The sequence below is a fragment of the Eumetopias jubatus genome, unplaced genomic scaffold (assembly GCF_037043125.1).
Source record: "Eumetopias jubatus isolate StellerSeaLion01/CBP00866 unplaced genomic scaffold, mEumJub1_p1.0 scaffold_5, whole genome shotgun sequence".
NCBI lineage: Eukaryota > Metazoa > Chordata > Mammalia > Carnivora > Otariidae > Eumetopias > Eumetopias jubatus.
The window spans coordinates 136,637,181-136,654,062 of NW_028274811.1; the positions used below are offsets into that span (position 1 = coordinate 136,637,181).

General features: G+C 36.2%; 1 protein-coding gene across 2 annotated transcripts in view; it reads left to right on the forward strand.

The window, feature by feature from the left end:
* The first annotated feature begins 9,119 nt into the window (after positions 1–9,119).
* Positions 9,120–16,882, forward strand: part of CDH12 (cadherin 12) — a 251,940-nt gene continuing 244,177 nt past the window's right edge. For both annotated transcript variants that reach the window (XM_028098030.2, XM_028098031.2), the window contains exon 1: positions 9,120–9,350. In XM_028098030.2, the coding sequence (XP_027953831.1) occupies positions 9,120–9,350 (231 nt within the window). The remainder of the gene's footprint in view (positions 9,351–16,882) is intronic.

Sequence of the window (16,882 nt, forward strand, 5' to 3'; positions counted from 1 at the left end):
TTTATGGGCTTTGTTGGCAAACTGTTTTAATCTTGATTAACCCTCGGGACACCTGTCATCCAATCAGGTTTTTGTCATCTATCTATCATGTGGGAAAGGATGGAGGGCTCCTTCCAGGGTGGTGTAAAATCCTTTTAAGTGTGGTTTCCTCTTGGGGTGGGGAGGGGGCCTGTCCCTGCCTGACTTTCTTCCAACTGTCCTTCATCACATATATCTTTTTCAATTTTTCCAACGTAGCACCAACATATCCAAATATCCTTTAGTTTCTCTGTAATAAAAAGCCGAAGTAAATAAACAATAAACGTATGTTTATCTACAAGCATAATCACCCCTACAGTTATCCAAGATGCAGGTAGCCTTAGAGTGAGCCCTATAATAAAGAATAATAATAAATATTTCAGTATTTTATCTTATTTGGAAATGATCTAGGTATTTAATGACTACCTATCATCTAATTTAACTTAGCAAAACTCTACGGATTTAAGCAACCAGAAAAGATTTGGGAGAGCTATTTAATTAGACATAAATATTGCTGAGAAGTTCATTATAAACTTATTATCTTATATCTATTTAATTAACTTTTTCTTAATAATTATATTTAAATTAATCATGAAAATTTCACAAGACATTGAACAGCTAACCATCTAGATTTATCCTATTTGTCCACAAATTCTCTAAGAGATAACATGAACCTATTTGACCTTTAGTAAGCCTAGGTAGAATAAAAGTATTTTATTTAATGCTGATAACTCTAAAGACATGTCTATTTTAATTAAACCAACAAACTTAACCTGGTTTTAATATTGAATGCTTTCCCAGATCATGGGAACCTAAAATTCATTTGGATTTAATTTCTATTATATTTCTGAGAACTTAATTTTATATAAGCACCTAATTTCCTTTAATTAAATAGAGCTCCTTGCCAATTAATTTTGACAGTACCACTTGGAGGCAGGAAATATCACATATCTACAACATATATAGACACATGAACATACAGACAGACACAAAATGATACTTTATAGCTTCCATTTTAAAATTGCTGCAACAGGGGTGCCGGGGTAGCTCAGCTGGTTGAGTGTCCTGGGTTGTGGATCATGGGATTAAGCCCAAGTGGGCTCTGCGCTCAGCAGGGAGTCTGCTTTAAGATTCTCTCCCTCTGTCTCGCCCCCCCCACTCCCCCCACGGGTGCCCTCATGCATATTCTCTAGTTCTCTCTCTCACTCTCTTAAGAAAAAAAAAAAAAAGCTGAAAAATTACCCCCCTGAAGTTTGGTCTAGGTAAGAGTTCTGAAGAAACCCTGGGTAGAACATTTACTTCTCAAAGGCATAGGGGAAAAAAGTCCTAGAAGGACTTTTGTTCCCCAGAGGCAAGAACTTTTGCAACACTTACAAGCCCTGATCCTGTAAAGACTACATTTGATAAACAAGGACAACTGTTTTTAATTGCTCAAAAATTGGGTTGCCACCTAAATGATATCAAGACTGGCGTACCCATCCCCCTAGGTTGAAATGTTTTTCCCTCTGGGTACATTTAGCTTAGGGAGAGGACTAAACCTTCCTACAGGGTCTGAATATTAGCCTCTAATTTGATCAAATTTCTGATCATAGAATTATTAAATCTTTTCAAATATCTTGTCAGGTTTCAGCTGGAACGAACAGTAAATAGTTCTGGCAGTATTGAAAAACCTCATGAATTTTAGTTTCACCTTGGTTGTTTAAGAGAATAATATAATAGCACTTTACAGAAAGTCTCTCAGAATCCTGTCAGCTTTGGGAGGGGCTGATGTGGTGGGAGTTCTCATTCTGGAGTAGATATTGGGGCATTCAAACTGATTTTTGCATAGGGCTTTTGAGGATGATCTTTTTTCTGGTATCCCAGTTAATTGTGATGGAGACACCAATCCTTGGACCCACATTTTGATGACAGACCCTTAGGAGAGTGTAATGTGGGAGGTCTACATGTTCCTTTTATGTCTTTAATTTTTCATTAGCTTTTTGCAATGCATCTTTCAATGAGGTTATTTTGGAATCTTGAAACCTTTTGGAAGCTTTTACATGACAATTAAAATAGCCCATTCTATTTGTTTGATGTGGGAACCCTTACTTTCAGGTGCACTTTTTAAATAAAAGGTCTTGTTTAACTGGAATATTCCCCATAACAGCCGTTGTAATTATAGGTGGTCTTTGGCAAAACTTTGCTATTTTTGTAAATATCTACAGCTTTCAGGACCACAGTTTGTATAAATAAAATAAGCAGATGTTCCAGGTTGTGCACTCAACTCTTTGGATATATAGGATTGCATTTCTTTTAGTTGGGCCTTTGGGTTTCTCAGAGCCAAACTAATACCTGAGAAGGACATGCCACAGGGTCTTAATGATGAAGGATAGTTGGAAGAAAGGCAGGTAGGGACAAGGGCCCCTGCCTTAATAGGGAACCACCCTTAAAAGGATTTTACACCACCCTGGAAGGAGCCCTCTACCCTTTCCCCCGTGATAGATAGATGACAAAATCCTGATTGGCTTATGGGTGCAGCGAGCATTAATTAGATTAAAACAGCTCACCAACAAGCCCATAAAACCCCCTAGACTTAGAACCTGTGATGGCAACCCTCTTGGATGCCCTCTCCCTTCAGGAGCTTTGTATGATTACTCAATAAATCTTGCTTTGCTACCCACCACTCTTTGTCTGGTCTACCTCTTTGTTCTTTGAAGTGGCGTGACCAAGAACCATGGGCATCAAAGGAAAAGAAATCCTGCAACATGACAGTATCTCAGAATTGCATGTAAATTTTCTTGAGATTGGTGGGCAACCTAGTAAAGATTATGTCAAGCAAGATTACCTTCCCTTAGGAAAAAAGCAGGGGGTTTTATGGGGCAGATTACCTCTCTCTAGTGCTGACTGGGAAATTCCAGCCTAACTGATTTAAAATTCCACTTCTGAGAGAGGTTGAAACTGCAATTTAGTCTTGGTTGGCTGTCCTGGGGTCAAGTTTTTGGTTTCTTTTCTTTTCTTTACTCTTCTTTGCCCCTTCCTTCCTTCCTTCCTTCCTTCTTTCCTTCCTTCCTTCCTTCCTGTGTGCAGTAGAGAGTAGCATCTAGACCTGTCAGAGAGCAAGGATCAATGAATGCCATAAATTAAGCTCATAGAATAATTATCACCTTGAGACATCTTTGTCTTACTCCTAAGAGGCAACAGAAATGGGTTTACTGTCTCTGCTTCACAGTGTTAAATTCATGAAATACAAGAGTTAGGATTAAGGTTTTGCTACATCAGAGAGGGTAAATTTCCTTTTGATGTGGGCTTCCTGGGACCAAGAGAGATATAGTAGGGAAGTTTGTCATTCCCAAGGCATACCAAGAACTACTTTAATTTCTGACAAATGGTTAAATATTTTGCAGAAAATCGTCTCTGTTAAAACCTTCAGAAAATTTTCCTAGAGTCAAATTCTTGAACCATCAGATTTGCCTAGAATCTTTAAGTCATTATGGATTGTAATGAATTTTATATAGTATGAAGGAGAAAATTTTAAATGTAAAGTTAAATCACATTTAAAAATTATGTTTTTAAGATAATGAGTTACATGAAGGCAAGTATAAGTTTATTATTGATATTTCAATAATTTCAAGATTACATAAATTATTTTGTCACTTCTTTAATATGGAAAAGAAGGCCTCCCTTTGTATTATTTCAAATGAAAAGACCATTTATTTAAAAGATGGGGTAAGGGACTATAAATACTCTTAAAAAAAAACAAACTTTAAGAAGTGCCCTTGAAAAATTATTTAATAGGCCACAGGCATAATCACCGCTAGTTATCCAAGATGCAGGTAGCCTTAGAGCGATCCTCATAATAAAGAATCATTTGTAATAACTAACATAGCTGTCAGTCTAATAAGACATCTAACAAAGACAGACCCTTTCAATGTAATTTATAGGAAATAGACCTTTTATCAGGAGCTATTCTTAGAAGCACACACGGCCAAGATTAAGTAAATAACAGAGGAAACCACAGGTTTGGCTATCTCTCAGCTTTGGAGACACATTTAATGGGTATTTCACACACAAGTATACCCTCCTTTGATATATGATCATTTTTAAAAAATCTCCCTTCTGCTAAAAGGAATGTTTGACTCCAGAGACTCATCGTCAGGTTTGAAAAGTCTTTAGAAAGCCACTTTGGCTCTACAAAAGTTTAGGAATGATGGACAAATATAAATTTTTAAACGCTATGCCCGAAATCCAGTATATGGAATAGAACACACCTCTGGTGATGTCGTTTATAACAAATATGTCTTCTTTTAGGTTCACATGTTTCCATAGGGTGCTGACACCTCAGAATAAGTCTGCTATTCTTGCTGTTATAACAACACCATTGGTGCTGGGGCAAGTGGTCCCAGCTTGATAGCTCAGTATAGTTTTTCCTTGTACTTTAGGCTTTGTTTCATGCCTGGGGGGGAGTTGTTTCCCATTCACTTAAGAACCAGAGTCCTTCAATCTCCTTACATTACTTCCATTGTGATATAGCACTTTAAAAGCTCCCTGGCTGACAACTGTGGCCGGAGGCTGGGATCTGCTGGGAGCGGCATCAGGCACTGAAAATAGTATCTGTTCATCTGTTCACTAAAGGACTGCAGTGTTATAGAGTCCTGGCATGGATTTTTAGGATTATACTGCAGTAGTGTGAGTAGTGTGAGTTAGGAAGTTGCACACTCGCACACGTTCTAATTGAATGATGAATTTTATAAAAAAAATCCGTGATTTCATCATGTATATGGGCCACAGACATGAGAACATTTTTGTGTCCCCACAATTCAAATCTACTTAGCCTTCTCCTCTGGCTCACGCTGGCTTGCATGCCCAGATCAAGCTAAATGAGAAGAAGCCTGCACAGCTGGAATCCACCTTACCTTCCTCTCTGTAGGACACCTGCTTCAGGTCACCTGGCCTGTCTAGCACCTTGCTGGGTGGATTTGCTGGGGTGTCGTGCGATTTCTTAATTCTCATCCATTATCCAATTCTCTTAGCACACTAACCCTGCCAGTTTTTGCATTTCCCCCCTTGTCTCTGCCTAGAAATTATTTGTCTCTTTTCACATCCTTGTGTGTGAATACAGGGAGTCCCCCAATCTCTTGACTGAAAAGGAACTAAGTTGACCTGAAAGCTTGAGTTCACTAACTTTACAGAAGCTCTAAAGGAGTCAAAGTAAACTTAAGCTGCCCTAATATTGAAATAGCTGCTTCACTTTGGAAAAAATAATTTGGAAGCCAGGTCTGCAAGCTTATATTCCTTCTCTTGCTAGGATTTGAAACCCTTGGTGCTTTCAACTATTTATGCCTTCACTCATATAGGGGCAGAATACAATAGCACTTAAAAGGATGAACTCTGGAATCAGACTGTCCAGATTCAAACGTGCATGCTATGCGTTCATTTGTGGACCACGGCCATGTCATTTAAGTTCTTGTTCTTCCATTTCATTTGTGAAATGGGCATAATAATAGCACCCCCTTCACAGAGGTGCAAATGAACATGCATCTGTAATATAAATTATTACTATTGTTATTAATAAGAACTAAAGGGTTTGGAGAGCAGAAGGGATAAATGGCCAGGCTCATGCAGAGGTGGATCATGTAGGCCCTGTTAAGCTTATGTATATCGTATTAAAAATCCTAATTTCAAGATGAACTCTTAGCAACTTTCAAATATATAACCCTGTTGTTAACTATAGTGACCATACTGTATGTTAAGTCTCCAGTGTGTAGTGAGAAGGCTTTATGTTGTTAATCACAGATGTTTCTACTACGCTATGATATGTGAATTTCTAAAAAGCTTTGTATTCTGTAGAACTTATATTAAGACAACAGGATTCGGGACGCTTGGGTGGCTCAGTCATTTAAGCGTCTGTCTTTGGCTCAGGTCATGATATTGGGGTCCTGGGATTAAGCCCCAAATCATGGGGCTCCCTGCTCAGTCAGAAGTCTGCTTCTCCCTCTGACCTCCCCCCACCGCCCCACTCATGTGTGCACTCTCTCCCTCTCAAACAAATAAATAAAATCTTAAAAATAAAAAAGCAGGATTCATGGGGAAAAAAATAAGATTATGTGCAAACCCCCAAACTTGTGAAGTCACCCCTAGCAATCATCATTCTCATGGAAATAGTAGCAAAAAGAAACTACTAATAAGTAAATTTCCCTTTAAATATAATATTTTATTTTAAGGAGAAAGTAATTTGATGACAGGGATAGAAGTAAGATTAAGCCTACTTAGAGAGAGAGAAGGGGGTGGGGCTGGACATAAAAGTGGGAGAACACATCATGCTAAGAGAGAATATGCGTTCAAACAAGGTCAAAGGAAAGAAAGAATGTGAACGTGAGGGAAATGGGGATCATATTCCACACTGCCCTCCATGGCTGCAGTTAACTCCAGCCTTATTACAATATTTTGTGTTTGGCTGTCATTTTTGGTCATGTGAATCATTAATGTGCTGAGGAATTAGTTTATGAAACAACATACTTTTCATGTTATAATCACGTTCTTCTCTACTTACCAATCATTTACAACCAATCCCCTGACGTTATAGACACACATTCTAATGTAAGAGAAGGGGAATGATGTCCAGAGATTAGAATTTCTGAACGATTACTCTAGTAGCGGGTCAAATCTCGGAATTTGGACACCTTTAACACCAAAGGGGAAAGGGTAGCTGGAACCAGGCTGGTGGTAGTGATGATGATTATACCCAGATGTCCAATATCGAAAATCCCTAATGAAAAATTGAAAAGACACTTTCTTGAAGACATAACCTTAGGTGTCAATGCGCTCTAAACTGAGTTTTGATACTTCACGTCCCCACAAAAGGGGAGGAGAAAATTTTCACGGAATAAGAAAGCAAAAATACAACCTAATTACATATACCAGACTAGGTTTGGGAAGTCCGAGTTCCTGCCATCCATCTTTTCTATCCATGTTTATCTCCCCAGCTGTTCTGCATTTGCCTGGGCTAGGATTGCCGTGGGTATGGGAAGAAGCGTGGAAGAAATGGAAAGGTTAAGAAATTAGAACACTTTGAATGTTGGCATTAGTGATTTAAACTTGAGAACAGATGAGGAAGATATGTGCACTCTGCCTACACAGGCTTTTTGAAAATAGTGGCAAATATTCTCTGATCTCTTGGATGTATTGTCATATAGACATGATACATTCATGTTAGATATTTGGTTTTGAATGTTAAGAATAAGATATTTAAGTAGCAACCACAGTTTGTGATTTAAACTCTTGTTTAAAACAGTGCTGTCCAATAAAAAATAATGCAAACCACAAATGTGAGCTGCATATATAATTTTAATTTTCTAGTAAACACGTTAAAAAAGCAAAAAGATATAGGTGAAGTTCATTTTTATTCTCGTTCAACCTAATATATCCAAAATAGTATCATGTCAACAACAAATGAATATAGAAATTGAGATATTCTATATTCTTCTTATTTTGGTATTAATTCTTTGAAATTTGGTATATAAGTGAAAAATCTCAAATCACCACATTTCAACTAAATAGCCACATACGGCTAGTGGTTACCATATGGGACAATTTAGGTTAACTTGTTATGAGCGTTATTTTGCCAGAATGAAAAGCTGCAATTAAATATATGCCTACTTATGTTTTTGTCAGTCTCATCCCTTCACACAATAAAAAAATATCATATCCTCTTTTATTTCCTTTTTGGGGAGTATTCTTATAGAAGGCTTTCAGAGTATAACTTTTGGATATTTCCCATCTCATATCTTATTTCAAGCATGATTCCCACATTAAATGTTTAAATTTGAATATTTGTGAGGAATTCATTATAATTTTTGTTATGTTTTTTATGACTGGATGAGTGTTGAACTGCCTCGTAGCTGACAAGTTGACAAGATGCCATGTTTCATAGATGTTTAATTAAACATATATTGATTTTTATTTTGGTTCCCTTGTTTTGGAAGCATTGTATACAATTTCTGGCCTCCAACATTTTTGGCTCTTGAAAAATTCCAATTTTAGGCTGTAGGCATCAAGCCCTGATGTGCCAAATGCACAAAACTGTGCTGGCTCAAGCCACATGCTTCCCGTGCCTGCTCACAGAGGATGGGCTGTTCTTGTTCCTTTAGTTCTCAGTGCAATTGTCACTTAAACCTGGCTTTTGCTAACTTAGGGTTTGCCATCAGGGATAGTCTGTCTGTTTGGTTTTTTTTTGTTGTTTGTTTTTTTTTTCCCACAGCATTGGTAAATTTGGTCTCATTTGTGTATTTGTTTTTTATTTGTTTTAAATTTTTTTAAAGATTGTATTTATTTATTTGACAGAGAGAGAGAGAGGGTTTTTTTTTTTTGTTTTGGGGTTTTTTTTCTGCTTATTTTTTTTTCTTTTTCTCTAAATGTGTGATTCTCAATCTTGGCTTATTTTGCTTCTTCCAGGAGATATTTGGCAATGCCTGGAGAAATTTTTGATTGTCACAATTGGGAGGGGAGGATGGTACTGTCACTTATTGAACAGAGGAAAGAAATGTGGCTAAAAGTCAAATGCACAGAATAGCTCCCCAGTAACAACTATTCAACCCCAAATGTCAAAGGGTCACACTGTGAAACCCTCCTCTAACCTAGTTCACGTTAAAAATAGTGATCTGTGTTTTATCCTTAAAATGATTATTAAATTGAAGAAAAAATTGCTTCTGTTTATGATACACCTTTGGCTTCATCGTAACTAAAGCTTTTCTCAAGTCTGTAGAAAACTTAGTTTATCCAAGTTTGCCGGGTGCATAGCAGTGACCATTTAGCAATGCAAGTCTTTTCCAGGCTTTCCTTTTTATTTCTTTAAATGTTGGCAGACACAATGAGAGTTTTGATGACTACCATCAACTCATTCTGTCAATTTAATGTATCTTTGTTAATCTGTTTTATAGGTCCCTTTAGATGGAATGTAATACAGCAGAAGCCTTTTCATCAAAAGGATTAATGCCTGCATTTTCATTTCTGCAATAAAACACAACGTTAAGTGGTGGAGGCCACAGACACCTCAAACCTGGATTCCACAATTCTACATTAAGTGCTGGAGTTTTTATTACTCTGCTGTTGGAAAGCCTTTGCCAATGCTTACAAGGAACTGTTTATCCCTGCTTCTCTGGGTCCTGTTTGATGGAGGTCTCCTAATACCCCTTCAACCACAGCCACAACAGACTTTAGCCACAGAACCAACAGAAAATGTTATCCACCTGCCAGGGCGCCGATCACATTTCCAACGAGTTAAACGTGGCTGGGTATGGAATCAATTTTTTGTGCTGGAGGAATACATGGGCTCCGAGCCTCAGTATGTGGGAAAGGTAATGGCGTTTCTTTTGACAACCACTTGATAGCAAGGGGGATTATGCATTTTGTATTGTGTATGGATGTTTTGCACAGGAGTTGAACAAACCAGTGACTAGAACACTGGGATTGAAATCCGAGAGACCTGGTTTCTCTTCCTGACTCAGTGGCCCGGTTAAGCTTTGGAACATCATTTAATCACTCTTTACCTCAAATTTCCCTGGTTTATTTTAATGAAATTAATATATATTTTGTTCCTATTCTTTCTTTTAATTTTAACATTATTTGCTAAAGACAAAAAGTTAAAATATTAAGTGTCATTAAAAACGTTATAGCACATTATTGCTCACAGACATTCTGGAACTGTTTACCAAGAAGACAGAGAAAAAATCCCCAGGCATAAAAATTCTCAACTGCTGTTGATATCCTTGAATGACCAGGATGTCTTCCTTTCCCTGCCCCTTAAGAACATGACATACCATTTGAAATGTGGTTTTGAAATATTTGATGTGGCTTGCTTATACTTTATAAATTATTTATTTATTATATGTTTTGCAAGCTATTTATGAAGCTATTTATGGCAAAAATAATAAGTGTTAAAACCCAAGTACATACACCTCAATCTTCAACACAGCATGTCAATTTTAAATCTTATTTTAAGTTTATTGAAATTTAAATTTTTTCAAAAAATAATTGATGGTAACTCTTCATTTCAGCACATTTATGCTTTACTGCTATTTTCCTTACATAAAATTTTTGACCCGTGTATAGAATGGATATAATTTATCATTGCCACCAAATTATTATTTTCCCAGAAAAAAATGAATATTTTATTTTGCTAGTTAACTGTTTTTAAATCTTCTAAAAGATTTTGCCATGGTTTTAATAAAAACATATATGCTTGAAAACAAAACAAAACAAAAATACATGCTTGAAGAGAGTTTAGAATAAATCCAAAGAGAGAAATAGGAAACTATAGTATGAGGAGTCCTAGGAAGCTGATCTAGAAGATTGTATTTATTGCACATTAATGTCCTCAGAGCTCTCTGGAAGCCTAAATTAATGAGAGTATGACGAGTCTTATGATTCCAATGGTAGGTCAAAGGAAGCAAATCCATTCAAGATTTAAATTATTTGCACTATATTTTTAGAATTTACCTTTTAGAAATGTGTTTAAAAACTATTGAATAATAGAGTGGAAAAGGTCTTTAAATAGAACCTTTGTTAAAAATGAACACATGGCCAAGGTTTCCCTGAGGTATATGGGGCCCCAGGCATTTGTTTTCTGTGGGATATCTATCTCTATATAAAATTTGAGTCATGCCAAGTCAGTCTTTGTGTACCATTCTGGCAGTCCAATTTTTAGTGATTTTGTAAAAAAATACACAATATCATTAAGAGAGGCAATCTCCTTGACAGACCGCCTACTAGGAATTAGGGCCTGGTCATGGGGCTCTGGGACAACTCCATAGGTATTAGTCCTGGAGCTCCCCAGGGTATCTGATAAAGCCAAAATTAAGTAGAAAGTCAGAGAGTGCCTTCAAGGGGAGAAATGGATACAGTGCAGCCCATGGCAACACACCAGATGGCATTGCTGCCCACAAATAGACCTGGAAAAAAGATGGGTCTCAGAAAATTTTGAGGAAAGCACTCTAAAACATGGAAATCCCGATGTCAGTGTACATTGCTTTTGCTTATATGATTCCCCTACATAATCATGAAATATAATCTTTATGGTGAGATAATTTCATGTTGTTATGGTACACTTGTTTTTTATGAGTTAATGTGATATAGGGATCAAGTTTTGAAATGTAAGACAAATGGATGGGTAACACAGCTCTGAAATTCTGCCTCATGGGTATTAATATTCTTAGCTCTGCTTATGATGGAAACTAGACATCACATTGAGGTTCCTGGCAAGTGTATAATGAGAAAGTATTCTCTCTGGTTTTGATTGAAGCAGATTCATAGCCTTTAGTTGCCTGAATCTGAAGTGAGAAGATTGTTGAAAAATTAATGAAACTGACTTTTATTCTATCTTAGAGTAGCATTTCACCTAGGAATTGCATATCCAGATTTTGTTTGATACTCTGGAATCATACCGTTGTAATTACTACTGTAGAATAGAATTCATCCAATTCATTTCAAAGATGAATTAGTATTTATATGTAGATTTTAAAGGAGTAGATGTAAGATCTATTATTAAATGAAAACGACATTATTTTCAGTCACACATTTGTAACGTGTGATGAAAGCCTGTGGCTCTCCCACAATACATGTTCCTAATGCAAACGAAACAATAGTAGCCATGGTTTCCTCTCCACATGGAAACTAACTAAAGTTTAATTAAGTTTGTCTTGATGCGTCTAGATGTGGGAATAATAATATGATAACATCGGGACCAATTCAAGCCATTGTATGTATGTGTGTAAACATATAGAAATATATTTATGCTTCTGCTCTTTTTAGAAAGGCATTGAGACAGTTTGCAGAAAAATAAAATATTATAAATAATATAGAATTGAAGGCTAAGGAAGAAGAAAACTGAAAAAGTGCAAAGCATAGCGTTCATAGTGGATTAGTTAAATACGCAGTGGGTTAGTAAAATAAAACTAAACTACTATAATTGAGCCTCAAATTTAATTTTATGGTTTATTACAGCACCAGCATCTATGGGAAACATTAATTTGTACAGTTCTTATTACTGACAGTTCCACTTATTGAGAAGAAAATTCTATGTCCCTAGCTGCAAATCTAAAAGAATTTATACATGTGGGAATGTGTAGTCAGGATCTAGATCGCTTAGATGTCAATGTTGACATTCTTGCAAGAAAAACCACACTGTGGCATTGCTTATAATGAATATTACTTTATTTTATATACAAAGAAATCATAAGAGTGTCCAGAGATAAAGCCAATAATTCCCTCAAATAGACATTTTGGATTTACGACAATACTTGGATAAGTGTAAAATGCATAGTAATACAGAAATTAATTTGATCAGCAAAAATTTTAATTCAGATGCTATCAGTTGCTCATAGTTCCCACTAAAAACAAAAACAAAACAAAACAAAACAAAAAAACTTCATATTATTAAAGATACACACACACACACACACACACACACACAATGTACACAACACATACTCGCAGAGTAAGCTGGATACTTTCACCAACATATATAACTGGGTGCCTACGTCTGGGCAGTACTACATTATATCATAGCCTCAAAGTGTGCATCAAGAAAATTCTGCCCAATTATCCTCAAAGAATAATTTAGGAAATTGAGTTATCATTTTGGATGATCTTTCTTAGCAGTAATTCTTAAATTTAAATTGTTTAAAATGGGGTGCCTGGGTGGCTCAGTTGGTTAAGCCACTGCCTTCGGCTCAGGTCATGATCCCGGAGTCCTGGGATCGAGTCCCGCATCGGGCTCCCCCTTCTCTGTGGGGAGTCTGCTTCTCCCTCTGCCTCTGCCTGCCACTCCCCCTGCTTGTGCTCACTCTGTCTCTCTCTCTCTCTATGTCAAATAAATAAATAAAATATTAAAAAAAAATAAATGCAGTATCCTGCATTTTAAAAAAAATTGTTTAAAATGGCAAGAAGATTAAAAAATGAAACATATATAAACCCTAATTCTGGAAGCATCTGTTCATTCAACATATGTATATTTTTTTTTATTGAGTGCATTACAATTTGCGAAAGTGTTAAGCCTGGTAGGGATCAATTTCATTATGAAGGTCTCTAGATTACAATTATAACTGGTAAGCTTTACTTAGTGCTTACTTTGGGCACCGTTTTAATTGCTTTGCATTCATAAAATTATGTAATCTTCAAAACAGCACTATGAAGAAGATTTCTAGTAGTCCCATTTCACATACCAGAAAACTGAGACACAGAAGAATCAGGTAACTCTCCCAGGACCCAACAGGCAGTACATGCTGAAACTAGGGTTTTAAGTTACAGAGTTTAGCCCCATTACACCAGAAAATACCACAGTTTGTTATCTTACAAGGATATTAAGTGCTAACAATCATTTCAATACTCTGTTGAAAGTACTGTAATGGAGATCCTATTAGGGATTGTGGAGACAAAGTCAAGTCTTTGACTATGTCCAGAAGATGGAGCAGTTTAAGAAAGCCTTCACAGATGAGGGAGCACCTGAGATGCATCCTGAAAGATGAGTCCATTTTTCTCAGAAGAGAGAGTCTGAGGGAAAGTTTTATAAGTACTGAGGCTTGAAAATTCAAGGTGAGGCTTAAATAACCATATTTCAATATAGTCAGAGAATGTGAAGCCAACTGTTTAGGGTAGGTAAATACAGAAAGTATTAGCAAGGCTCAATTCTGATACCAAGATCAGTATTATTTTATTTATTTATTTATTTATTTATTTATTTATTTATAAATTGAGGTATACTTGACATATTATATTAGTTTCAGGTGTTCAATATAGTGATTCAATATTTGTGTATATTACAAGATAATCACCACAATAAGTCTAATTAACATCTGTCACCATACATCATTACAAATTTTTTTCTTATAGTTAGGACTTTCAAGATTTACTCTCTTAGGGGCATTTGGGTGGCTCAGTTGATTAAGTGTCTGACTCTTGGTTTCGGCTCAGGTCATGATCTCAGTGTCCTAGGCTGGAGCCCTACATCGGGCTCTGTGCTTAGTGCAGTCTGCTGGGAATTTTCTCTCTCTCTTCTCCTTCTTCTCCTCCCCATGCTCGTTCTTTCTCGCTCTAAAATAAGTAAATAAGATTTTTTTTAAGATTTTATTTATTTATTTATTTGATAGAGAGAGAGAGAGAGACAGACAGAGAGAGAGAGCAAGACTGTGCAAGCAGGGGGACCTGCAGAGCGAGAGGGAGAAGCCGACTCTCTACCAAGCAGGGAGCCTGATGTGGGGCTTGATCCCAGAACCCTGGGATCATGACCTGAGCTGAAGGCAGACACTTAACCGACTGAGCCACCGAGGCACCCCAGTAAATAAAACTTAAAGAAAAAATTTACTCTCTTAGCAACTTTCAAATATTCAATACATGTTATATATTACAGTATTATTTTTTCTTAAAGGTGTCACGATCCACAAAGATGTCTTGGTTGAGGATTCACATGGACAGAGTTGCAGTTGTAGAATGAGCACTCAGAGTGCCATTTAAAATACTCATTGGAGGTGGGGGACAGGCATGGAGATAGGGAAAACATATAGGAGAGGGTTACGGTAGGCTTGTCCAGGAAGTAATGAAGAGAATGGGATATTAGAGATGAAAATTTGAAAGGTAGACATATTATAAAATATTTCAAGGTCTTTGAGTAATGGGAATATAAAGGATGAGACAAAACATTAGTGGATAATAGCATGTAGAGAATGTAGGATTGGGAGTAGTAAATTAAGTGACTCAGATTTCTGACTTTGTTTTCCTGGTATCCAGTATAGGTCTGGGACTAGAGTAAGAAACAAAATGATCACTGTCAGACATTATGCATCCATAGTTACTTTTATTTTATTTTTTTAAAGATTTATTTATTTGAGAGAGGAAGAGAGCAGGGGGAGGGGCAGAAGGAGAGGGAGAGAGAGAGAACCCTCAAGAAGACTCCCCACTGAGCAAGGAGCCCAATGCAAGGTTCACTCCCGGGGTCCCGCAATCATGACCTGAGCCGAAATCAAGAGCCAGCCACTTAACCGACTGAGCCACCCTGGCAGCCCTCCTTAGATGTACCCAGGTGAAGTATCTCATAGATATTTACATATGTTAATCTAGAGTTCACAAAACAAGCCTATGTTAGAGATACAGATACAGGAGTAAATGGTATACAGGTGGTAGTCAAAATCACACAATTGGGTAACACACTCCAGGAAAAATTGCAGAGAAGGTATGTGAACCCTGACTTTTAACTGAAAAGCGAGTGAAGTAGACTTAGATACATCTATTTACTGAGAAGCAAAACACAAATATTAAATAGTGCAGTGGAAAATAAACTGAATGTTTTGGGTGTAACAAATGAAATTCATGGGTCAAATTAAATAATGACTGAAAAAGCCTCTTCTGGTTTTGTCAATGAGCCAGAGGCGACCTTTGTCAAAATGATTTAAAGATTTTCTTTAGACCTTAAAGAAAGATGAAAGGAATGTGTACAGCCAATAGATTTCAAAAGTATAGTTGAAAGACATTGATCTATGCCCTATTTATGTGCCTGGTTTGATCTGATTGGCATCCTGTTAGGGTTCTCCAGATAAACAAAAGAAACTGGGTATGCATGTATATGTATATGTATGTATGGAGAGTCAAAGAGAGAGAGAATTTTATTTTAAAGAATTGCTCCCCCATGATTGTGGAGATTCAAGTCCAAAATCTGCAGGGCAGGCCAACAAGCTAGTGATTCAGGGAAGAATTGCAGATATAAGTCAAGGCAATGACAATAGAATTTCTTTTCTTTTCTTTTTATTTTTTTGTAATTATATGTAGAATTTGGTTTGGGATTAGTAAAATAAATAATAAGAAGAAAAAAGAAAGAAGAGAGAGCATGATAGTTTATTAACTATTAATTAAAATAGATCTAATGGCATTGTAAAAATAATTTGCCTATCCAGAATTTCTTCTAAACTAATAAAATATTTAAAAATAAAGTAAGCTAACACAATACTAGGATGATATTTTGATTCATGTATATAACCCTTTACATAAAAATGTAAATTATATTACAGAGTTATACTAACACTTTTAAAATGCATTTTCTTGGCTTGACATTTTATCTATTATCTATCTGGCTCATGAGTCATGTAGTTCTTTTATTTGTTTGTTTGTTTTGTTTTGTCATGTAGCTTTTTGAAAAACCCATTTTCATGGTGCAATTTACTCCTAAAATTTGAGCTTTTGATATCAGAGTAATTCTTGTTCATTTGAGAGTCAGTGTTCATAATATCAACCCAATCTTTATACAAAATCGAATGCATCCTCTTGACTCTGGCCTCACTTACTTACCTGAGAATCTTGCAATGTATTCAAGTACTCTAAATCAAGATCTTTTTCCTAATCCATTCTGCTGTCAAATGGCTTAACTTTGATGCTAATCAAAGCATCATTAGCTATGTGCTCTTTCTGTAGCAAAAAAAAAAAACAGAAGGAGCTACTCTCGCTCTTTTTTAAAGCCTTTTTAGGTAAACCTGATATTTTATTGCCCACCTTGGTTCTTAAACATATCTCTAGTTTCATAGTTTCTCTCAAAAACTGAAGCTGTGTTTGAAATAGTCATCTTGGATATGATTAGATAGCTATACATTTAAGAGGAAAATGGACATGGAATCTGAACAAATAAATAACACAATATACTAAAGTTCTTATCAAACAGTTAATGCCCATTGTATGTCCGTTCTTCTCTCTCCTTTACAATTTATTTCTTGCTTCTAGCATACTAGTTATTCATAATATCTTTAAATCAATATATGAATAAATAAACCTTTGACCAATATAAATAAATATAAAAAATATATATAAACCAATATATGAAACAATAAACCTTTATGGCACAGCTATCTTT